The sequence below is a fragment of the Bubalus kerabau genome, chromosome 6 (assembly GCF_029407905.1).
Source record: "Bubalus kerabau isolate K-KA32 ecotype Philippines breed swamp buffalo chromosome 6, PCC_UOA_SB_1v2, whole genome shotgun sequence".
Taxonomy (NCBI): domain Eukaryota; kingdom Metazoa; phylum Chordata; class Mammalia; order Artiodactyla; family Bovidae; genus Bubalus; species Bubalus kerabau.
The window spans coordinates 66482661-66507272 of NC_073629.1; the positions used below are offsets into that span (position 1 = coordinate 66482661).

Consider the following 24612-nt stretch of genomic DNA (forward strand, 5'->3'; position numbering starts at 1 on the left):
CCTCTGATATAAAAATTATTTTGAGGAATTAACAGAATATGAACACTTAGGTGACAATGATGATGACACAAAAATATCTCCTATGGTTTTTGTCCTACAGTTATTAGATTTTTACATGAACATACACAACAGATAAGTTTATTAACTGTACAGCATGATGACCATTTACTGTTCATTAAGTGGAAATAAATCATCATAAAGGTCTTCATCCTTGCCATTTCCATGTTGAGTAGGCTGCAGAGGAAGGTTGGTCTTGCTGTCTCAGGAGTGGCAGAGACCAAAGAGGGAGAGGAGGTGGAAAGAGCAGCAGGAGGGTCAGGCACACTTAGTGTAACTATGGAAATATATCATAACTTCTGTCTGACTTCGCTTTTCATTTCTCTCAAAATGTTTCTATACAGACTGAATCCTCCTACCATTCACTTCAGTGCCCAAATCATAGGAGAGATCATCCATGTCATAAAAGAATGCAAAAGCAGTCTTGAAAAGTCAGAACCCTTCTGGCTTTTGTCTAACGTTAGTTTTTTGTTTGTTTTTTTTTCTGGCACTGCTTCATGTACATCTTCTCCATTGTCTGGCACTGGTTCAGAAGCACTCAGTCATCTTCTGATAATGCCTCTTGTGTGGTGTCTATTAGCTCTTGAATTTCTCCAAGATCCATATTCTGAAACCCTTCACAGCCACCACCCTATCTTTTTTTGCCACATCCACAGTCTCTTTCATAATTTCCTTGATGAGCTCTGTCATAAATCCTGAGAAGTCACGCACAACATCTGGAAACAATTTCCTCCACAGGAACTTATTGTTTCAGGCTTTATGGTTTTTACAGGTTTTTTTACAATAACGATGGCATCTTTAGTGGTGTAATCCTTCCAGATTCTCATAATGTTGTTTCCATCGAGGTTCTCTTCCACAGGATTGACAATCCTTTCCATAGAGTACCATGTGTAATGAGCTTTAAAGTCCCTAGAAGCCTTGATCTGGAATCTGAATCTGAGACACTGTGTTTGGGAGCAAGTAGACCACTTCAGCGCCTGTGGTGCTGAACTCATGAGGTTCTGGGTGGCTAGGGACATTATCCAATATCAAAAGATCTTTAAAAGGTAGTGCCTTATGGGAGAGGTATTTCCTGACTTCAGGGACAAAGCATCAATGGAACCAATCCAGAAAAAGACTTCTCCTTGTCTGGGACTTCTTGCTGTACAACCAGAAGACTAACAGCTGGTATATATCCTTTCCTGTCAAGGCTCAGATGTTAGCAGCTTTATAGATACAGGCAGTTCTGATCACAAACCCGACTGCATTTGCACAAAATGGGAGAGCTAAGCTATCCATTCCTGCCTTAAATCCTGGTGCACATTTCCCTTCTGTATTAATAAATGTTAATAATTCCTGGAGATACTCTTTCCAGGAAATTGTCTGCTGCCTCTTGGTCAGTGGAGGTTGCCTCTCCTGTTATCTTGATATTTTTAAAGCCAACATCTTTCTAAAATTATCACACCATCCTTCACTGTTAAATTCTACAGCTTTAGATCCTTTACCTTCCTTTGGCTTTCCATTGTCATATAATAACTTCACTTTTTTTTGAAACATATTAGTCTATACATATGCCTGCACCTGCATAAAAACTGCATTTTCAATACAGGATAAAAAGATATTTTGCAAAAAGTGCAAAGTTTTCCTGCTTGCTAGTGTAGATGCAGTTATGCCTTCATGGATTTCCTTTTTTGGGGTTTGTTGTTGTTGTTGTTTTGTTCGTTTATTTGTTTTTACAATGGTCCTTATGCTGGATTTGTTTATCTTGAAATGGCAGGCAACAGAAGCTGCAGACCTCCATCTAGGGTACATATCCAGCAATTAAACTTCCTCTTGTAATACCATCATGACTTTTCTCTGCTTCTTGGGAGCACTTCCAACCTCACTAGCGGCACTTCATATGGGTCCCATGGTGTTAACCAAGGTTTATGGTATAGAACTAAACATGATGAAAACCACACAAGAACTGAAAAGATCACTTTCTACTGTGATGCACAGTTTACTGGAGAGAGGAACTGCACATATGGAGATGATGAGCATCACGTGGCATTTTTCACAGACCCTCACAACACCTAAGCTCACCTAAACAGCAGCTGGAGTTGCCTGTACAGTAGTACAGTGTGTACTGCAGCTAATTTTACAGTTATGATTTAACACTGCATCGTTACACTTTTTTACATTGCTTTTTACTTTTCTCTCGGCTATGAATGGTGCCAAGTATGGTTTTTACGTGTTTTAATGCATAAGTTTTGATAAATTTTAAGTTTTCATTATAGATTTGTATGTATTTTATGACCATAAATGATAAAATAGGTAGAATATTCATATATTTTATGCATTCATGACATACCTACTTTTTCTTCACTTTTTTTATATTTCTAGGCTACATGGTTTATTGGTAATTTTTTCAAACCAGTGCAAATCTCCAAAATTTTGTCCAGTATATTTACTGAAAAAGATCTACTATCAGTGGACCCACAGTTTAAACATGTGTTGCTCAAGAATCAGCTGTAGATTTTTTGATGTTATTCTCAGCTCGGTTTTCAGGAATCAGGTTCACATCCACATAAGTCTTCACATGTTTTCTAATCACTTCATTTAATTCCTTCAAACATTACTGAACATCTATTATTCACAGAAACTGTACTAAGTGAACTGACCACAAAAAGCAGTGTGCCCATACATGACCATGTAGCTAAATAACATATAGTGTGATAATGCTTGAACAGTGTCTAGAAAGAGTCAGCAGAATGCAAATGACAGAGAAATCAATTCCTGATTGGCAGGTGGTAGTGCTCTTGCCTGGAAAATCCCATGGACGGAGGAGCCTGGTGGGCTGCAGTCCATGGGGTCACTAAGAGTCAGACATGACTGAGCGACTTCCGTTTCACTTTTCACTTTCATGCATTGGAGAAGGAAAGGGCAACCCACTCCAGTGTTCTTGCCTGGAGAATCCCAGGGACAGGGGAGCCTGGTGGGCTTCCATCTATGGGGTCACACAGAGTCAGACATGACTGAAGTGACTTAGCAGCAGAGAGGTATACAAGATGAAATACTACAGAAGGGAAACATGAATAGCAATAGGCATTTGTTTACTGCCTAGGCTTCCCTAGTGGCTCAGTGGTGAAGAATCTGCCTGCCAATGCAGGAGACATGGGTTCAATCCTTGCATCTGGAAGATCCTCTGGAGAAGGAAATGGCCCCCTCGTCCAGTATTCTTGCCTGGGAAATCCCATGGATGGAGGAACCTGGCAGGCTACAGTTCCTGGGATCACAAAAGAGTTGGACATGACTTAGCGACTAAACAACAACAGCAACAACATTTACTGTCTACTGTGTTTCTGAAACTTCAAAAAGTATTTTAAGTATACTTTTATTTAATCCTCAAAACAATTCTCTGAGGTAGGTACTATAATTATTCCCATTTGCCAGATGAGAAAACAAGGTACGTAGAAATTAAATAACTTCCCCAAAGTATAAACAATCGCATGGAGATGGGACAATGCATAAAACCGTTAGGAAGAGGAAGTCACTCAGTGGAGCACTTGTTTAGTGTTTGAGATCAAGAATGTCCAGATTAGGAAAAATATCCTAAGAAGTTTGGACATAATGCTGTGTAGGCAAAGGAATTCATCATAAGTCTCTGAAAGAAGCATTGGTAGGGAACCAGGGCACATTTTCATGTTTTTGGAGCAATGTGCTATAGTAACTAATTTGCAGACTCTTTTTTCGTATAGAATAATACTAAATCAAATATAAATTCACATTGAAGGAACATGACTCTTGAAGCATAATGTTTCTTCTGTTCTACATGAATGTAATTTGCCTGCACAAATTAACTCATGTGTAAGTGGGTTCGAACCTCATTATCCAAAAGTAATGTCATTGGGAATAACATTGTTTTAAAGCAAAAGACAAAAGTTCCCATTTTATGTGTTTATTGATCACCATAGGCCTTGAGCATTATACATTCAAATTTCTATTTAAACATGCTAAAATAGGATATGTTAATAATACCTTAGTTTGCAAACATGCATGAATAATGTCTGAAATAACGCCAGGAATAAATTATTCTAGCACAGAACTCAGCATTTCCAAATGCTGTCATATATTCAACACCAGGAGAAAATCATCTTCCATTTCAACAAGCCTTAGTTTTTATTTGAGCTTCAAAATTTGACCTTTACCACCTGGTGGGCTGCCGTCTATGGGGTCACACAGAGTCGGACAGGACTGAAGTGACTTAGCAGCAGTAGCAGCAGCAGCATCTTCGCCATTTAGAGCATTGACCACTAGGGGGCAGAAATGACCCAATCATTTAGTTTGTTTCTGTTGACTGAGATTTTGAATCCCAGACGTTGGATGCTCCTAAAGCTAAAGGTGTATCTTCTTTAAACTGCATATCAAACAAACAAAAAGAAAGAAAAAAAATTTAATTCAATTTTGTTTCTTTCATTTTTTATGAGTTACCAAGTCCAAATCTTATGTTTATTTTCAACTACAATAAAATTAAATTTACAATAGAGAGATTGATAGTTGATTATTGGTTTGTTGTAATATAAGACTAGCAATGTCCTTCAGTATCTGGGTTTATGTTTCTAAGTGCCTACACTAATGATTAATGTAGTTACGAATATCACCTAATTCACATATGTTATTAATTACATATATATCTTATATATATTATACATTATACATATTAATGTAGTTACATATATTATTTATTTATAGGCATATATTATCTAATTATATATATTACCTAATGATTTAGTTACGTATATTATCTAATTTAGTGTTTATGACATATCTATGTAAGATGGGAAATTAAAGATTTTTTAAAAGATTGCAAATTATGTGGCATAATAGGATTTAGACCCAGTTCTGCATAATTCCAAAAGTTTTCTATGATATTAATTTTTTTCTGTTAGTATGGAATATACAATACAGGCAGGAAAGTACATAAAATACAAATATTCAACTTAAAAATGTTATTAAAGCAAATATCCATTTCACCACCATTCTGACCGAAACAAAGGACACTTTTAGCTCCTGCAGAAGCACCAGGTGGCTACTTACGCTTCGCAAACCCCCTCCACCTTGGGAGGTAAAGAAATAAAATAGTCTACCTGATTTGTGTATGTTTTTGCCTGTCGAGACTGGCTCGACAAGCAGGGTTTCCGAAAGCGCGATACGGCGAGAGAATGAGAAACAAGACACAAGAATTCAGATAAAAGCGAGGATCAGGGGACCAACACCGCTCCAAGGTGAAGGTGCCGAAATTGAACCCAAGCCAGCTTTATAATACCTTCAGCCGTGAAGGAAAGAATATGCGGGGAGCTAAACTATAACTCATGTAGCTTTCAGGGCCAAAGAAGAAAATGATCATTAACCATTGAGTAATTAAGAAACAGTAACCAATAACAAATCGTAACTAAGACTGATATTCTTATCTATAGATTTTCCACCAGATATGTAAAAGTGGGACTCTGAGACGCCAGTTGAGAAACAGTCTGGGGTTGCAGGATCATATCTTGTTTTCAAGATGATGAACTGTTCCCTCTGGACTTGTTCCAAGAGTCTCATGCCTTATAGCATCCAGTTTATCAATAATTACAAATTTATTTTGTGGCCGTTGCCGGGGCCTGTTTTTCTTTTATTCTTCCTGTCTCCTACACTTGCCTGTAAAAATATTTCCTTCTTTTTATTGCTGAGTAGTATTCCATTGTGTGGATATACCACATCTTTTTACTTATTCACCTGTCAATAGGCTTTTGGATTGTTTCCAATAAAGTTGAAGATATGTAGACAGACCCAATGAGCTAGCAATTTCTCAGTTATACATCTTAGGGACAATTTTTATATGTGCCTCAAAAGATGTGTATAAGAATCTTTGTAGTAGCATTATTCATAACAGTCCCAAATTGGAGATAATCCCCAGGCCTATGAATAGTATTAATAGAACAGATAATAAATTACAGTATATTACATAGAGCCCCTCTCCACTTGAAATAAAATTACCATCTTCATTTTTATGACCATCATCATTTTTAATATTATCATTCCCTTTGTTTTACTTAGCACTTCTGTGAGATTTATATAAATCTATTCATCATGTATAGATTCATTCATATCTTTCTCCTTTTGGTCAATAGTATATTTTTAATATTTATCAATACTGCTATATATAGTTATAGCTCTTTAATTTTCATTGCTACATGAACTTAAATCTCTATGTAATATTAATTTGCTACATCTTTGAAGAAGTGTTCAGATATTCAAACAAAAATGGCTTTAGGTTAAAGAATACAACATTAACAGGGACCCAAAGAGAATCAAGCACTTTAGAAATAACATAAGAAGGCAAAAATTAAGACAATATGGGTGAAGGTCAGAAGATGTTGACAAGTCATATTAGAATAATCTTTTCCAAAATCACACACACATACCACATATACACACGTATGCACACACTCAAGTTAGACTTCAGTTTTATAAGAAGAAACTTTAATTTTTCACAGATACAGAACATAATTTTTAAAGAAATTATTAGTCTTTTATACAATTAATGACTTAAATTGTGCTGCTCCTCTTTATAGGTATTATGATTTTGTATGTGTAATTCCATTCTAGATTTAAATAAAATATCCCCCTCAGGTTCAACTGCTTCCTTTTTTCCCGTGTTTTCTCATTTCACACTTTTCACTCCTCTATGATGAAATTAAAAGCTTTAATATGCAACATGCTAACTTATTTTCTTTATTCACATTTGATTATTTCTTTCTTCTGATCTCTGAGTAAAGGAAAACAACATATTCTTAATGGGTTATCCAGGGAAAACCACGGAGAAGGGAATGGCAACCCACTCCAGTACTCTTGCCTGGAAAATCCCACGGGTGGAGGAGCCTGGTGGGCTGCAGTCCATGGGTTCGCTAAGAGTCGGGCACGACTGAGCGACTTCACTTTCACTTTTAAGTTTCTTGCATTGGAGAAGGAAATGGCAACCCACTCCAGTATTCTTGCCTGGAGAATCCCAGGGACGGGGGAGCCTGGTGGGCTGCCGTCTATAGGGTTGCACAGAGTCGTACAGGACTGAAGCGACTTAGCAGCAGCAGGAAAAAGCAACCAGTAGGAAGAAGAAACACTGGGCTACAGCAGGTCTAAGCCAACTCTGACTTTGGGAGTGCATACCCCATGAGGAAGAGAAGGAATGGGAAAACCAGGATGGCTAAGTCAGAACCGCAAACACAGTAATGTGAGAGTTTCCCAAGAGTTTGCAAGGGAGAGAGCCAGAGATAATATGATACTCTGATTTCTCACAAACTGAAATAAGATTTGAGTTTAGGTTAACACTCCTGCCTTATCTTTGATTGGAACAGTGCAGCATGTACTATACACAGGTTGATAACAGGAAATACACATAATACTAAAATCTGAAGTCATAAACAGGAAAAGCACCCACCTCTACCCAGAACTGATTACACTGCATTAAGACAGGCTCTGATGAGGGAAAGCCATTGAAAAGTCAAGTCAAAAAACAGGCATAAGTATAAAGCTTCAAGGAAGGACCAATAATCAAAGATCACATCTGATCAGAAACAATGCTGAGTCAATCCCTTTCTGAGTCCCAAGCAGCAACGCCCAGTTTGACAAAAGAGAACAAGGATACTGCTTGGTCTGTTAAGACAGAGGTGAATCATTTCAAATTTTCATTTTAAAACAAGACAAGAAGGGGAAGAAGTAGTGTAGGTCCAGTATACACCCAAACTGGAAGTAGCCACTTAGTGGACACCTTGAAGCTTTTACACCATCAAACACATCTACCTGTTTTCTCAAGAGGAAAATTCTCTAAGAAGTCATCTGCAGCCCGCAGCATCTCTTTCAGTGCAGAGAGGATCAGGACATCTATGACAGGCTCCAGCTCCCACTCTGAGGTATAATTACTAACCACAAAGATGTCAGAAAGAGCGAATCCAAGTTTTCTGTGAACTGCCTCTAGCTGCAATAGAGAATGTAAAGCCCAGAAATCTTAAAACAGTGCAAAATACAATTTTATGTCAATATAAATTATGAAAGTACTAACATAAAGTAAGAACTTGGCAATGCTTTTGCTGTTGGAGAATGTAGAGACAGAGATCTGGCCCCATAAAGGGGTTTCTTCGAGAACTTCACAAGTCAAGTTCTAATAGCATTGCTAATTTTCATTTAGAATACACATAATAGATTCAATATGAATTAGAAGTGAAAGGTACCTAATAGTTTCATACAAACTACACTGAAATTCAAGCATTTTAACACCTTATATTAAAATCTATCATTTCCTTTCATTTCCTTTTTAAATTTCTTTTCAATTTTTATTATTTTTGGCTGTGCTAGGTCTTTGCTGCTTTGCACAGACTTTCTCTAGTTGTAGCGAGTGGAGGTTACCCTCGAGTTGAAATGTGCAGCCTTTTCACTGCAATGGCTTCTCTTGTTGCAGAGCAAGGCACTAGGCACTTGAGCTTCAGTAGTTGCAGCACGTGGGCTCAGCAGTTGCAGTGTGTGGCTCTAGAGGGCTCAGGCTCCAGTAGTCGCAGCACTCAGGCTTAGGACTTGCGGCACATGGGCTTGGTTGCTCCAGGACATGTGAAATCTTCCTGGACCAGGGATCAAACACGTGTTCTCTGCATTGGCAGGTGGATTCTAATCCACTGTAGCACCAAGGAAGTTCCCTTTCAGTTTCCTTTTAAAGGTTATTCTCGGGATAAGTCGGTTTTACTAGACTAATTTAATGTTACGCTTAATTCAGGCTTAGCCTAGTTTATTTGTGGAACCACACTTCCTAGGTTCAAAATAGGACTCTGTCACCTCCTAGCACTATCAGTAAACTAGCAATTGCTTTACTCTGTGTGCTTCTGTTTCCTTACCTATCAAATGTGGTCATGACAGTGCCCATCTCATAGAGTTGTTATAAAGTATTGAATAAGAAAATACATCACATATTTAGCGCTCAATGGGCTTCCCTGTTGGCTCAGTGGTAAAGAATCTGTCTATAATGCAGGAGACCCGGATTCGATCCCTGGGTCAGGAAGATCCCCTGAAGGACATGACAACCACCTCTAGTATTCTTGCCTGGAGAATCCCTATGGACAGAAGAGCCTAGCAGTCTACAGTCCATGGGGTCGCAGAGTCAGACACGACTGAAGCCACCAAGCAGCAGCAGTGCTGAACAAATATTAACTATCTTTATTTCCTCCCAACTATGGTTCCCACCTCCAGGTTCCCTTGACTCCAATCTATTCTGCACACGGGTGGCAGATGTTTATTGGCTTAACGTTGGTCATACCATTGCTCTTTCAAAAACATTGCTGTAATTCCATATAATGCACCTAATTAATAGAATCATCTCATGCAAATGTAACTTCCTCTCTCTAGCACTCCAAGGATTCAGCCCTCCCCTAAACTAAACAGTGCAGTGCTTCCCATGCACACTACCTTTTCCCTTATTGATGCATTGACTTACCCAGGGCCTCAGTTTTTCCCCTTTTAGTCCCTTCACTTCTTGAAATGCTCCTCCTCAGTACCACCCCAGTAATGAAATCATCCCCCTCCTTTTAATGCACTATTTTCCCTTCTCTAAACTTTCAAAACATTTTATTTTTAATCATTTCTGTTTATCACACTCAATCACATCATATTCTTTTGTCAATTTCTTCTTATCCTACCACCTCCCCCAGTCTCTTTACTTCTTCCTACAAAATTATATGCTTTTTAGTGCAGGGAAATTATTTTTATTATCTGTGTATTTGATTGGAGACTATCATATTTGCTTGATCATCAAGGTAATTTATATAAGTTGAATAGAACCTAACTGAATTAAATTGTAGTGAATGGAAATACCTGTGTCAGTGTAAATATAAATATATATTTAATTTTTAAAAATTGGAAAATGAGCCTGAGTTATCCCAAGCTATTGTTTTAATTCTTCTTAAACTCAGTAGGTGTTTGTTTTTATTTTTATACACAGTAATATGTGATTAGAGTGACATAATACCCCAGAAAATGTGTTTGCAAATGGCATCACCCATTACCTGAAGTTTCACAGGCACACATTTGTATACGTCTATGAGGTCACCTTTTGTAATCAGATCCAAGGTATCCACATGAGTGAGCAACACCACATGGACCACATCTATGCCAAAAAGATCCATATTATTTTCATTATTAAAGACAACACCAATATTTTTCATTTAATCAGCTATCAATTATGCAATATGCTATCTATGGAACAATTTCAGAGACTTGAGAAGGTTCTCTTCCCCACAAAAAATATCCCTCTTAACTACTCATTCATACTTGGAATTCGTCTAACAGAGGAAATATCCTTCATTGCCTCCTATGGGAAAAGACAAGACTTCAAAAGAAACCACCTCTTGGAAGAGGTAACTAAAATGTATGCTATAGAATTTTTGATTGATTCCACATCCTATCCAAACATTTGTGTTTTTATGGAGATTAGAGAAAATCAAAAGAACTCTAACACACAAGATGGGGGGAAAGACGCCTCAAGAAGAAGATGGGATTTTAGCAATCACCTCCCTGCACACCACCCTTGAAAGCTTTTAAATTTCAGTGAACAAGTAAATCAATCATTCTCTGCTTCTAACTTAATCAAAGTTGTGACAAATTGCCTCATCTGCAAACAGAATGAATAACAGAGCCTAGAAAAACTATTAAGGCACCCTAATTCCCTAATCCTATTTACCTTCTCCAAAGCTTTGATGCTACCTCTCCCTATTCAACATCTTACTTTCCTACATCTTTCTCTTACTGAAATGTTCTTTTCCACTTTCTAATCCTTTAAGAAACAAGGGGGAATTTAGGATTCTTGGTAAATAAACACATGCTAGAATGCCAAGGTAGCAGGCAGTGAGGATTATAGTAATCTCTTCATCTATATTGATTTGTTTAATCTTTGTAATAAATCTCTGAGGTAGGCTCTATGATTATATTACAATTTTATAGATCAGAAAATTGAGGCACAAAGTCACTCAGCTTGTGAGGGATTAATTTGATTGAATCACACTGATCAGCCAGGGGAATATTCACCTATGAGGGCTTCCCAGGTGGCGCTAGTAGTAAAGAACCTGCCTGCCAATGAAGGAGACATAAGAGACGTGGGTTCAGCCCCTGGGGAGGGCATGACAACCCACTCCAGTATTCTTGCCTGGAGAATCACACGAACAGAGGAACCTAGTGGGCTACAGTCCGTAGACTCTCAAGGAGTCAGACACAACTGAAGCGACTTAGCACACACACATTCACATATCCAATTTCTTAAGTTCTTCATCCTGTCCCCAAACCACCCAACAATATAATCATTTCCCTTAGAAGTAAAGTGGAAAGAGACTCACCAGATTTAATCAACTCCCTTCGAATTCTTTTGATCTTTTCCACCATCTCATGGGAGAGCTGTCCTACAGAGTTGGCATTGAACACAAATGCCACACAATGGATTCTGTCCTTCAGCAATGGGCAGCCTGTATGGTTACCAATGCCTTTTGGCCTTAGTTTCAAGGAATTAAACTGTCAAGTAAACATAAAGCAACATATTAATTCAATGAGTATTTATAAGCACACACTCTGCACGAAGCACAGTTCAAGTGACTGAAACTGAACAAAACAGGCATGTCTCTAACATTAAAGGGCTAACAATCTGGTAGAGAAGACAGTTGTTACACAATTAGATAGCTGTCCTTTCACATGATCAGATAAAGCTTCTGTGAGGAAGGGTTATATACTCAGAAAGCTAAAATGTTGGGGGAGAGTTAGTCTGATAAAGGGAATAAGGAGATGGTAGAAAGCATTGGAGATAGTAGAAGCAATGTGGATAAAGGTGGAAGTGAAAGCATTCAGAAAGAAACCTGGTATCAGCAGAATACAAGGGGGGGAAGTGATTCAAAATAGGATGTGTTTACTCTTGAACTAGCAATTCCTATGCTGGGAATCTGTCCCACATATATACTGGCAAAATACAAAGTGATCTATATACAAGGCTATTAACTTCAGGACTATTTGTAGTGGCAAAAATCTGATTCATCAGTGACATATAGTATTCTATCACCTCTCTAAGAAATGAGAAACTACAAATAAACTATAAATTTTTATATGAGTACTTATAAGAAAAGAGGGCGAATGTATTCAGAGAAAAGATGGATTCTTTGAGTACACCTTTTCTAGATTTGACCTTGTATAGATGACAAACATAAATATAAAACTAAATTTTAAAAGCTATCCTTAACTTTAAACAAATAAGCTTTTATATCCCATGGGATCATAACCACACAGAGATAAATAATTTGACTCAAAAGCATATTCATTTGTATATTTCTGCTACATATTTCCTAAATTGAATATAAAAAATCTGCTAAAAGACTAAATTGTTTTCAGCTTTGATTGTGCTTATATTATGTTGGTATTAAATATGATCATGATTAGATTGTTCATAGTAATAATAGGAATTTTGCTCTGAGACCACAGTGAATATTATGTGCAATAAAGCAAATGAGTGGTGACATGACATTCTGCCACCTCTGATGCACTTGAGAATAGGGATTCTCTGCTTGGGAGAAATGAGATACAAATGTAAGATTGTTGTTCAGTGGCTAAGTCATATATGACTCTTTGCAACCCTATGGACTGCAGCACACCAGGCTTTCTTGTCCTTCACTATTTCCCCGAGTTTGCTCAAACTCATGTCCATTAAGTCAGTGATGCCATCCAACCATCTCATCCTCTGTCAACCCCCCTTCTCCTCCTACCCTCAATCTTTCCCAGTATCAGAGTCTTTTCCAATGAATAGGCCCTTCACATTAGATGGTCAAAGTATTAGCACTTCAGCTTCAGTATCAGCCCTCCCTGTGAATATTCAGAGTTAATTTCCTTTAGGATTATGTAAGATAGAAGAGATTAAGTAAAAATTCTCTAGCCCTGAATTTGAATGGAAAGTTTCTTCATAAATCATACTATATTTTATCATAAGTACATATATTATATATGTATGTGTGTGTATGTGTGTGTATCTTAGCCCTGTCTACAGAAAAGGGCAAGAACCAGTGGCCAACTAAGAAGCAATCAACAGTTCTAATGACCCAAGTGAAGACTCCTTAGAGAAATCATTGTTTTAAAATCTAGAACTGGAAATATATACAATGTAGCTTGAATATCTAGTATATCATAAATAAGAAATATAGAAGATTTTTCAGGTTTCTATCAAAAAAAACCCACTCAGTATCCAAAATGTAGAGGTTTCCACTTGTCAAAAATGGTACATTTGGCATCAAAATGGAGAAAAACATAGTAAACAGAGGCATATCAAGTATGTTCAATTCATGAGTTCATATGGATAATAAAATAATAAATGGTAATTGTTGGCAGACACAAAGAACTAACTTATTGTTTCAAAAGTTTGTGAAAAAGAGAAAAAATGGAGCATACATTTCTACCTTTCCTATATAAGCTCTACCACTAAATAATCTAGTAATAGAAGAGGGAAAGCTTCTCTTTTATATGTGAAATGAAGTAGTGACAGAAAGAGAATATCACTATTTTCACACTGCAGTAAAGGATCCAGACACTGAACACCAGTGAATACCCATATTAGAAAAATGAGAAAACCCAAAGTTGTATGCCTCTTCATGAAAGAACACAACACCACCTATGAAGTACAAGCTGAATTTACACATGCCCCAGGCATGGTTTTGGAATTTTTTCCATGGTGTTGGAAACCCACATCAATTGAAACAAATAGCAAAGTTCAGACTATAGGTTAGTCTAGAGAACAAACAACTAGATTTCTTAAAAAATTAATTTCGAAGAAGAATACCAGAAGATATAGAGGCAGAACATACAGACTAAAAGAGGCTGGAGAGATTTATTTGAATAATGTTTCTAACAAATTGTTAAAAAAAGATGCATGATAAAGAGAAACGGGTAATAGTTTGCAAATTAAGAACAAGTATAACTTTTAGATGTAATAAGCATATAATGGCTATATTTAATAAAAGACACATATGTGCCATGAGTGTATATATATATATATATATGTATATATACATACATATATAAAACATTTGACATGTTAAATATAAATTTTAATAATAAATTTAAAATATATATATTCAAATAAAAGTGAAAGTATTAGTCTCTCAGTCATGTCCAACTCTTGGGAACCCCATGGACTATAGCCTGCTAGGCTCCTCTGTGCATGGAATTCTCTAGGCAAGAATACTGGGAAGAGTAGCCATTCCCTCTTCCAGGAGGTCTTTCTCACCCAGAGATCAAACCTGGGTCTCCTGCATTGCAGGGAGATTCTTTACCATCTGAACCACCAGGAAGACTAGAGATCTCTTCAAGAAAATTGGAGTGATCAAGGGAACAATTCATGCAAGGATGGACGTGATAAAGGACAGAAATGGTAGTACCTAACAGAAGCAGAAGAGATTAAGAAGATGTGGGAAGAGCTCACAGGAGAACTATACCAAAAAGATCTTAATGACCCAGATAATCACGACAGTGTGGTCACTCACCTAGAGTCAGACATCTTGGAATGTGCAGTCAAGTAGGCCTTAGGGAACATTACTATGGACAAAGCTAATGGAGGTGATGGAATTCCAGCTGTTATTTCAAATCCTAAAAGATGATGCTGTTAAAGTGCAACATTCAATATGTCAGCAAATTTGGAAAACTCAGCAGTGGCCATAGGACTGGAAAAGGTCAGTTTTCATTCCAATTCCAAAGAAAGGCAATGCCAAAGAATATTCAGATTCCTGTACAGTTGCACTTATTTCACAGGCTAGCAAGGTAAGGCTCAAAATCCTTCAAGCTAGGTTTCAGCAGTAGGTGAAACAGATACACAAGCTAGATTAGAAAAGGCAGAGGAACCAGGGATCAAATTGCCAACATTCGTTAAATCATAGAGAAAGCAAGGGAATTCCAGCAAAATATCTATTTCTGTGTCACTGATTATGCTAAAGCCTTTGACTGTGTGGATCACAACAAACTGTGGAAAATTCTTAAAGAAATGGGAATACCAGACCACCTTACCTGTCTCCTGCGTAACCTGTATGCATGTCAGACATTGAACAACAGGCTGGTTCAAAATTGGGAAACAAGAACATAAAGGCTGCATATTGTCACCCTGCTTATTTAACATCTATGCTGAGTACATTATGCAAATACCACACTAGATGAATCACAAAGATGGAATCAAGATTGCCAGGAGAAATATCAACAACCTAAGATATGCAGATGACAACACTCTAATAGCTGAAAGTAAAGAGGAACTAAAGAGCCTCTTGATGAGGATGAAAGAAGAGGAAAAGCTGGCTTAAAACTCAACATTCAAAAACTAAGATCATGGCATTTGGTCCCATCACTTCATAACAAATAGAAGGGGGTGGAAAATAGAAGCAGTTACATATTTTTTTTTCCTTTGGCTCCAGATCGCTGTGGACAGTGACTGCAGCCATGAAATTAAAAGACTCTTGCTCCGTATAAGGAAAACTATGACAAACCTAGACAGCATATTAAAAAGGAAAAACATTACTTTGTTGACAAAGATTCATATAGTCAAAGCCATGGTTTTTTCAGTAGTCATGTATGCATGTAAGAGTTGGACGATAAAGAAGGGGGAGTGCTGAAGAATTGATGCTTTCAATTTGTGGTGCTGGAGAAGACTTCCAAGAGTGCCTTGGACTGCAAGGAGATCAAACCAGTCAAAGCTAAAGGAAATAAACCCTGAATATTTATATGGAAGGACCAATGTTGAAGCTGAAGCTTCAATACTTCGGCTACCTGATTCAAAGAACTGATTCATTGGAAAGGATTCTGATGCTAGGAAAGATTGAGGGCAGGAGGAGATGGGGACAACAGAGGATGAGATGGTTGGATGGCATCACTGACTCGATAGACATGAGTTTGAGCAAACTCCAGGGGATAGTGAAGGACAAGGAAGCCTGGCGTGTTGCAGTCCATGAGGTCCCAGAGCATCAGACACAACTTATCAAATGAACAACAACAACAGCAACATATATTTAAAGGCATAATCATTTATGGGTGAAATGTAATGACGTCTCATATTTTCTTCCAAATAATACAAGGGAGAAGACTGTGGGTAGACATAGATGAATCAAGATTGGCTATAAATAAAAAATTGTTGAAGCTATGTAAATGGAAATTTGTTAAATAGTTTTGTCCACTTTTACATAGGTTTAATGTTCTCTATAACAAATATTTCTTTTAAAGGATATTTTAAAATAAACTTAGCTACCTCTATAAGATAACTTGACACTAAAGAATGAAAGAATCTTGCATGAATTTAAAAATAAAGTATTTTCTGTTTCTGGATAAAAATACTGGATGTGCAAAGATGTATATCAACATGTAATATAAAATTTTCACTTCATCCCAATCAAAGCACCAACAAATCAAACACAGAAACAACCAAATAAAGCACAAACAAGTTCATCTGAAAAATTGTATGTATGAAATAGTCAAAAACCTGTGAGAAATGAATAATGAATGATGTATCCAGTGAGTTATCAAGACACAATTTATTGCCATGGAAATTAAAACAATTAGACAATATAACAAAAATAATATCACAATGGAATTTAAACATATATTAATAGGACAAACTATGGAATAAAAATTAATATATATATTTAGAATGAAAAATATGCAAAGACATTCAATGAAAGATGTTGGCACATTTGACTATTCATTTGGAACAAGATGAATTGATAATTAACTTAATTATCTAAATGTTTATAAAAAGGAATGGGAACTTTTTTTTTTAAAGGCTGACTGAAGTAGTTCTTCTCTTTAATCTTTTCCTTTTTCTTGCCTGGAATATTGACAGTGCTTAGCATGATCATCTTGAGAACACAAAGATTAAAACTACATGTCTTAGTCATCCTGGCCTGCTATCACAGGTTAGAGAGAAAAACTATTATTTCTCATAGTTCTGGAAGCTAGGAAACCCAAGATCAAAATGCTAGTAGATTTGGTGTGTGTTGAGAGCCACCTTCTTGCTGTGTCCTCATATGGCTTCTAGAGAGGTCATCTCTTGTGTCCTTTCTTACAAGGATACTAACTGCATTTATGAGGGCTTCACTGTCATGATCTAATCACCTCCAAAATTCTCTACCCTCAAACCTCAGCACATTATGGATTAAGCCTTCAACATATGAATGTGGGGTTGGGAGGGCAAACATTATGCCTTATGCTGAGGGATCTCAGAAACAAAAGTCAGAAGGACTCTTGAAATTAATAACCTGCCACACTGTCCCAAAACTGCCTGCCTTCAGACTTCCTGTTACATAAGAAAAATCACCTATGTGAGTATACTGATGTAGTTAGATTTCTGTTTCACATAACCAAAAGCAAGTGAACATAAAATAGCATTCACTGTTATAACAGCTATGACAGAAGAATCCTTTGGATGCTTTGTGTGCTAAGTCACTTCAGTTGTGTCTGACTCTTCGTGACCATATGGACTGTATCCTCTGTCCATGGAATTCTCCAGGCAAGAATACTGGAGTGGGTTGCCATGCCCTTCTCCAATGAATCTTCCCGACCCAGGGATAGACCCCAGGTCTCTTGAGTTTCCTGCATTAGCAGGCTAGTTCTTTACCATTAGCACCATCTGGGAAGCCCCTTGGATGTTTTAATTCTTTATAAAATAAAATATCAAAAAGCAGAAAAGGATCATGAACAAGTATAGTTTAATACAATAAATCCCAATGCACTAGTGTCTGATTGCCGGGAGCCAGCGAGAGACATTCCACTCGTGACAAAGGTCATGAGGAAGGGGGCTCGGCATACGCAAAGGCGGGATCGAGCCTCGGGAGTGCCCCCGGATATTCTCGAGCATCTACCCCCCAAAAAACCAGAGTCTGCCTACTTTATTGCTTTGTGCTCTCACCTCTGACTTTACTGGGGGCTGTCCCCCACCACCATCTCACTCTCTCTGTCAAAGAGTTAACTTACAGCTCCAATTAATAAAGTTCCTGGGCAATTAGGAGTGTTTAAATCCAAACCCCTCAGATGGCTCTCTAACTCGCCTGACAAGTTTACCCGGACACCTACAGCTATGCATACGATTGTTTACAGTCTCCCAGCCTCCAGAGGCACGGGAAGCTTAAGATATTCAAATAGCTTAGAGCCTCTCAGAGAATTAGAAACTGTCAGAATAAAACTAGTAAAAGATTTCATTGATGAGCCAATGTTTGTTGCCAAGTTTTCACATCCCCTGAATTGTATCCTTGAATGTGCATTAATTAATATAGTTGGTATTAGAAAAAATAAGTAGTGGCCTTGGTGTTAGTAACTTTAGACCCTTAAGGTAGTAAATTCTTTCCTTTGTAAACCCATTACACATCCACCCTATAGGAACGTAATCTTATCTTCGGAGGATGGCGCCAAACCTTAAAATAATTACTCTTAGAGAAAATAAGTCTTTGTTGATAAGTCCTTGTCAAGAGTCATAAAATGTTAATAGGCCTCTGGCCAGAAGATGATGTAAATCACCTAAACCATTTGTATACGATAAATCTGCAGGAAAGAAACCCTGGTTTTTGATAAGCATCAAAGACTGCTGATTTTGCATCCCCTATTGTCCTCTATGTGTAACTTAGGGTATAAAAGCCCCTGTTGAAAATAAAGCTATGGGCCTTGCTCACCAACGCTTGGTCTCCCCATGTCATTCTTCCCTTTAACTTCTAGCTGAGTGTCCATCTGGAGCGTGGATGTCCTCTGCGACCATTTATTTGCCTGGGCTTCTAAGACCCACTCGAGAAGGTGTCTAAGGTGGGGCACCTTCCGCTATTCGAGAGGGCGCCTGCGGCCTCCGTGGTCAGAGCTAACCTGGTGTCACGGGTTATATTGATTTTCCGCGTAAACCAAGCCACTCAGCTTCTTTTCTCCACTGAATTTTCCTACTGAGCTATCCTCATTCTATTCCTCTTTATTATATCTAATTAACATTTGAATAGGCCGCCTAGCCGTCTCTCCTTCGAAGACCCTGGATCAGCCGGGGCTGGACCCCGGCATCTGATATTGTCAATTGTGGGCAAAAATAAACATTTTACGTATCAATTATACATTCTCAATAATTAGCTAAATCATACCTGGTATCTGTCAGGAAAATGGCCTTCTAAGATATAGGGTATGTCATCCATGTCCAGGCCTTCTTTCTCACTCAGCCCCATTGAGTCACACAGAATAAACGGCAGAGTGTTGTTATCCTTCCCATCCTTAATGAAATATGTTCTGTACTGCAAAGGGAAAAAAGCAGCTTTAAGACCTCATTAAAAAAAAAAAAAAAAAAAAAAACACTGTAAATTGAAATGAATGCTATGTGTAATGAAATTGATCAGCAAAATACATTTCAAATCTAGTTAACTTGAACAAAAAAGCAAAGGCTGAGTGATCTAGCATGGACTCACCTTTTCAGATGTCCCAGTTGGATTAGAACCCACCAAAGCCTGGTTTGTTACATGGCCTCGGAAAATAGACCTCACTGAGTTGAAAAAGCTAGACTTCCCAGCTCCAACTGGACCCAGAAGCAGAATGCGAACTTTGTGAACCAGGCCTCCATATGGTACATAATTTCTGATAGCACACAATAAGCTCTCCTTGAGCCTGTTTAGATAAGACAAGTTTAACAGTTGACTAAGACTCTACCATAAATTTTCCTAGAATTCAGTCTCTTTTCTTCTTATATGTTATTATTTATTTCTAACTAGCAACTTGTATAAGAAGACATGAAACTATCTTATCTCAAATCCTAAAAGTAAAAATAACAGTTTTAACTAAAACCAATCAAACATAAAGACTTTTGGACTTAAGTATATATAAATCTTGGAATAAACATCAATTATGCTAAACAAGAAGATGAATTATCAATAATAGACTTCAAAAACCACAATACAATATGTGACTTTTGAAGTTTATAGAAGTAGATGGTTTCTAACATGTTCTTTAAGTTCATCATAAGTATTCCCACCCTGCCAACCACCCCTGCCCTGAAATAGTTAAAACTGTAGCTCTAAGAATTCTAGCAAAAATATAGACATTCAGCTAAATAATAATTTCCCTTTAAGTATATAAAAACATTAGAAATGCCTTTCATCCACTCAGTGTTCATTTTGCTTTAACATTGAAATTATGAAATATTTTATGATTATAGATAAAGTTTGTTCTTCATGATGCACAAGTTATATGCTACCAATTTTGTTGACAGACTGTATAGTAGAATAGGGTTTTCTAGGTGGTGCTAGTGGTAAAGAACCCGCCTGCCAATGCAGGAGACATAAGAGACACAGGTTCAACCCCTGAATCAGGAAGATCCTCTGGAGGAGGGCATGGCCAACTCACTCCAGTATTCTTGCCTGGAGAATCCCATGGACAGAGGAGCCTGGTGGGCTACAGTCCATAGGGTCCCAAAGAGTTGGACATTACTGAAGAGACTTAAAGGAGAAAAAGATAATAGAATAAGTCTCAGATAATGAACAGAATAATAGAACGTTAAAACATTGACTTACTCAGTAATTCCATTCATCCTCCTTTCGTCCAATAAATCTAGAGAAATAATCAAAGAATAATGAAGATTACAGGTTGTTGAATGATTGAAACTGAATGAATGTCAATGAAGTCACTAGAAAAAAATACAAAAATTGCCTTTCTGCGGGAACAGCAAGTAGAAAATTACAGGATATCTCCTTAATGTATTTCATTTGAAGAGTCCAGAGCTGGTGGGCACTGCAAGATCTTTTCTCATCAAATTATTTAGCAATAGTGTGTGACCCACTCCAACATGAGAGATATGAGCTGGGGCCTCTCTGATCAGAGAAGCAAGGCCTAGAGGCATAGACAGGCCAGGGAAAGATTTGAAATACTCTAAAATATCTTCTCTTTCATAAATCTAATAGATCTGAAGGGGATAATGTACAAAGACACACAAATAAAAAAACCACAGGCACCAGATTTTCTCTAAAACCTACTGTCAGCTGTTGGGCCTCTTAGAACTTCCAATCCAATTGATTTTCTTCTTGGTGCAAAAAGGAATGTAGTACTCGTGCATAAACAATGAAAGCACAATAAAAGATTCAAGGGCAGACTTAGGTCTTCACTGAACTAGTGAGACTCAGGCTCAGCATTCTTTTGTTTCTAGGAAAGGGTTACTCTTTTTTGGTGGATTTAAAACTGAAAGGATTAGGTGTAGTGATGCTGGTAACTCTAAATAACCAAAGAATAATACTGTGTGGAACCTTTATGCTGCTGCTGCTGCTGCTAAGTCACTTCAGTCGTGTCCGACTCTGTGAGACCCCATAGACAGCAGCCCACCAGGCTCCCCCGTCCCTGGGATTCTCCAGGCAAGAACACTGGAGTGGGTTGCCATTTCCTTCTCCAATACATGAAAGCGAAAAGTGAAAGTGAAGTCGCTCAGTCGTGTCCGACCCTCAGCGACCCGGTGGACTGCAGCCTTCTAGGCTCCTCCGTCCATGGGATTTTCCAGGCAAGAGTACTGGAGTAGGGTGCCATTGCCTTCTCCGGTGTTCAATGACTACAATATAATAAAACTAGAAAAGAATGAGTGTAAACAAAGAGAAGGGCAACCTCTTAGGATTTCACAAAGCACTTTTTAGATTGCTTTAACATCCAAAAGGAAATAAAAATCACAATTGTAAATGTATAGAATATAAGAATATAAATACTTAATATCAACCTTGGGATGTGTATATTTCATGGATAATAAGAAAGAAGGAAAGAAACAGAAAATAGAAACAAAAGAATAAAGGGGAACAAATCTTAGAAATATAAGATATAACAAAAATAAAAAGACAAATTTCCATAAATTGAAAAAGAATAAATTAATATAGTAATTAATTAATGTAAAATATGAAATAAATAAATTAATAACTAGTCTAATCAAAAAAAGCCAAATTCACAAAATGTCACACCACAAGTTACATACCAGAATGGCTGCTGCTGCTGCTAAGTTGCTTCAGTCATGTCCGACTCTGTGCGACCCCATAGACGGCAACCCACCAGGCTCCCCCGTCCCTGGGATTCTCCAGGCAAGAACACTGGAGTGGGTTGCCATTTCCTTCTCCAATGCATGAAAGTGAAAAGTGAAAGTGAAGTCGCTCAGTTGTGTCTAACCCTCAGCGATCCCATGGACTGCAGCCTTCTAGGCTCCTCCGTCCATGGGATTTTCCAGGCAAGAGTACTAGAGTGGGGTGCCATTGCCTTCTCCGACCAGAATGGCTACAAATTGCAAAATCAGTAATAAAAGATTTGGGGAAAGTTTTAGAGAGACAGAAAGTCTCATACACTGCTTGTGGTAATGACAATGGGTATGACAATGTTGGAAAACTTTATCAGTATCTACTGAAACTGAATATACACATCCTGATGACCCAGCAATTTCATACTTACATTCTTCAAAAAAAATTATATATATACATGAACCAAAAGACATATGCAAGAATATTTATAGCAATATTATTTGTACTAGCCCCAAACTGGAAAACCCAAATGGCCACCAAAAGTGACTTGATCTTTTTTATGGTGTGATGGAATCATTACAATGAATATTATAGGAAAATAAAAAGGAGAAAATTACTACTATATATAATACTATGGATGGATCATTAGGGAGGTAGAAGTTAAAACAACTGACCTAGGATACATTCACTCTCTTTACCAGGGAAAGAAAAAAAGTAACTAGGTCTAATTTTCTTGTAAATATGCTAGTAGTCTTGTCTCCTGGGAAATAAACTAGTGATATTTGCTACAAGGATGGTATTTTTCTCTTGAATATCTTTAACAGTATGTTCCTGGCTAAGAATTATGTGCTAAGTTACTTCAGTCAAGTTAAATTCTTTGTGACCCCCATGGACTGTAGTCTGCCAGGCTTCTCTATCCATGGAGTGGATTGTACTATACTGGAGTGGATTGCCATTTCCTTTTCCAGAGGATCTTCCTGACCTAGGGATCCAACCCAAGTCTCCTTCATCCCCTGTATTAGCAGGCAGATACTTTATCACTGAGCCACCTGGAAGCCATTTCTATATTACAATTGATATATTGACATATAACTAGCTAAAGGCTAAAAGGCAGCATAGTATTATTCTGGAGTCCGGGGCAGTATCTGACACATAAACAGGCATTTCTACAACGCTTTTGTGGGTAGCACAGACAACTGAAGCTTTTGGAAGGTATCTATCCAAATGTAAAGGTATCTATCCAAATGCACATAATTCTTAAACAGCAACTCCACTATCAGGACATTACCATAAAGAAGTATTTTTGTGTACTTATATGCATACAGATAATACAGGAGCATTGGTTGTAACAGCAAATATAAGAAACAATTTATGTCTTTAGTAAAACAATGGGCAAACTAACTTTGTTCTTTTGATATGATGGATATAATATGAAACTGCATTGACTACCAACCAAGAGAAGTTCAAGCTCTGGTGTCTTTCTAACAGTCTAATCTGTTCTCTCTCTCTCTCACTTCCTTCCACATTATCTCCTCCTCCCTACCCCTTCCCCACACTCCAGAGAACTCTGCATATGCAACTTCTGACCATGTTTGTGTTGTAGAAAACAATTTTGGGCCAGTTTTCAGCCTGGGCTTCCTGAAGATAAGAACAAATATAAAAAATTATTGGTCCTTACAGAAATGGGTCAGCTAGAATCCTCCATATGTGAAGGGTTATCTGGTTAAACCTACCTTCACTTCGAAAAACTTCACAGTCTTGGAAGGAAATATAATTTTGAGATAGTCCAAGTTTTTCCATTGCATTTATACTAAAATACATTGTTTTTCCCTTTAGATGTATACTGACTTCAAGATTTCCATCAACGTCTTTATCAAACAACATAGGTAGTTTAAATGGTCCTACTTTGCATTCTGTAATTGTAGTCTCTTGAAAGACAAAAACAGCGATTAAATAGTTTCCTTCCCCATAGTCCTTTTGCATATATGCCCCAACAATCTGATCTTCACTGTAAATCACTGTTAGAGTAGGTCCTTGTTTAGAGCATATCTGAAGCAACCTATCAGTAGAAAATCCATGGACACTGGCCTTATAGAGAAGGCTTAACTGCTTTTCTCCAAAGTAATTTTGCAGCTTTTTTTCTTGCATCCATGTCAAACGAGTTGCCACTTCCATACTTCTCAATCTGGTGGAAAATCAAATACATTTTCCATTAAATATTGAAACTTTTGCACTGCCAAAAACATTTGCATTAATGCTTCTTATTTACTTTGCATTACAAATGAAATATGTAAACAGAGGGTGAATAAATAGCAAGAAAAGTCATTAGTTAGTTTTTCATTCTAAGTGATTTCTTTTTTAATTAAAAAAAAAAAAACTACCATTTGCAAGAGGCTAGGAAAAGTAGAAGGCCATTTACCTGTTTGGAGGATCTCTTCAAGGGCTGAAGCTGAGGGTAGCTGCTCTGTCTGACAGCTAGGCAGGCACAAAGTGAGAGCAAAAATTTTCTCAGCAACCTTGAGGCTTT

General features: G+C 37.5%; 1 protein-coding gene across 2 annotated transcripts; it reads right to left on the reverse strand.

The window, feature by feature from the left end:
* Positions 1-3964: 3964 nt before the first annotated feature.
* IFI44 (interferon induced protein 44) lies at positions 3965-24612 on the reverse strand. Of its 2 annotated transcripts, XM_055585363.1 has the most exons (9): positions 24505-24612; positions 23819-24270; positions 20619-20655; positions 19521-19716; positions 19203-19349; positions 11427-11598; positions 10104-10204; positions 7858-8032; positions 3965-4432 (listed from the first exon to the last, which is right to left on the reverse strand). In XM_055585363.1, the coding sequence occupies exons 2-9, from the start codon at positions 24258-24260 to the stop codon at positions 4428-4430; spliced, it is 1275 nt and encodes a 424-aa protein (XP_055441338.1). In that variant the 5' UTR covers positions 24261-24270; positions 24505-24612; the 3' UTR covers positions 3965-4427. The 2 variants fall into 2 exon arrangements, with proteins under 2 accessions (XP_055441338.1, XP_055441336.1); XM_055585361.1 differs by lacking the exon at positions 3965-4432 and having other exon boundaries at positions 7844-8032.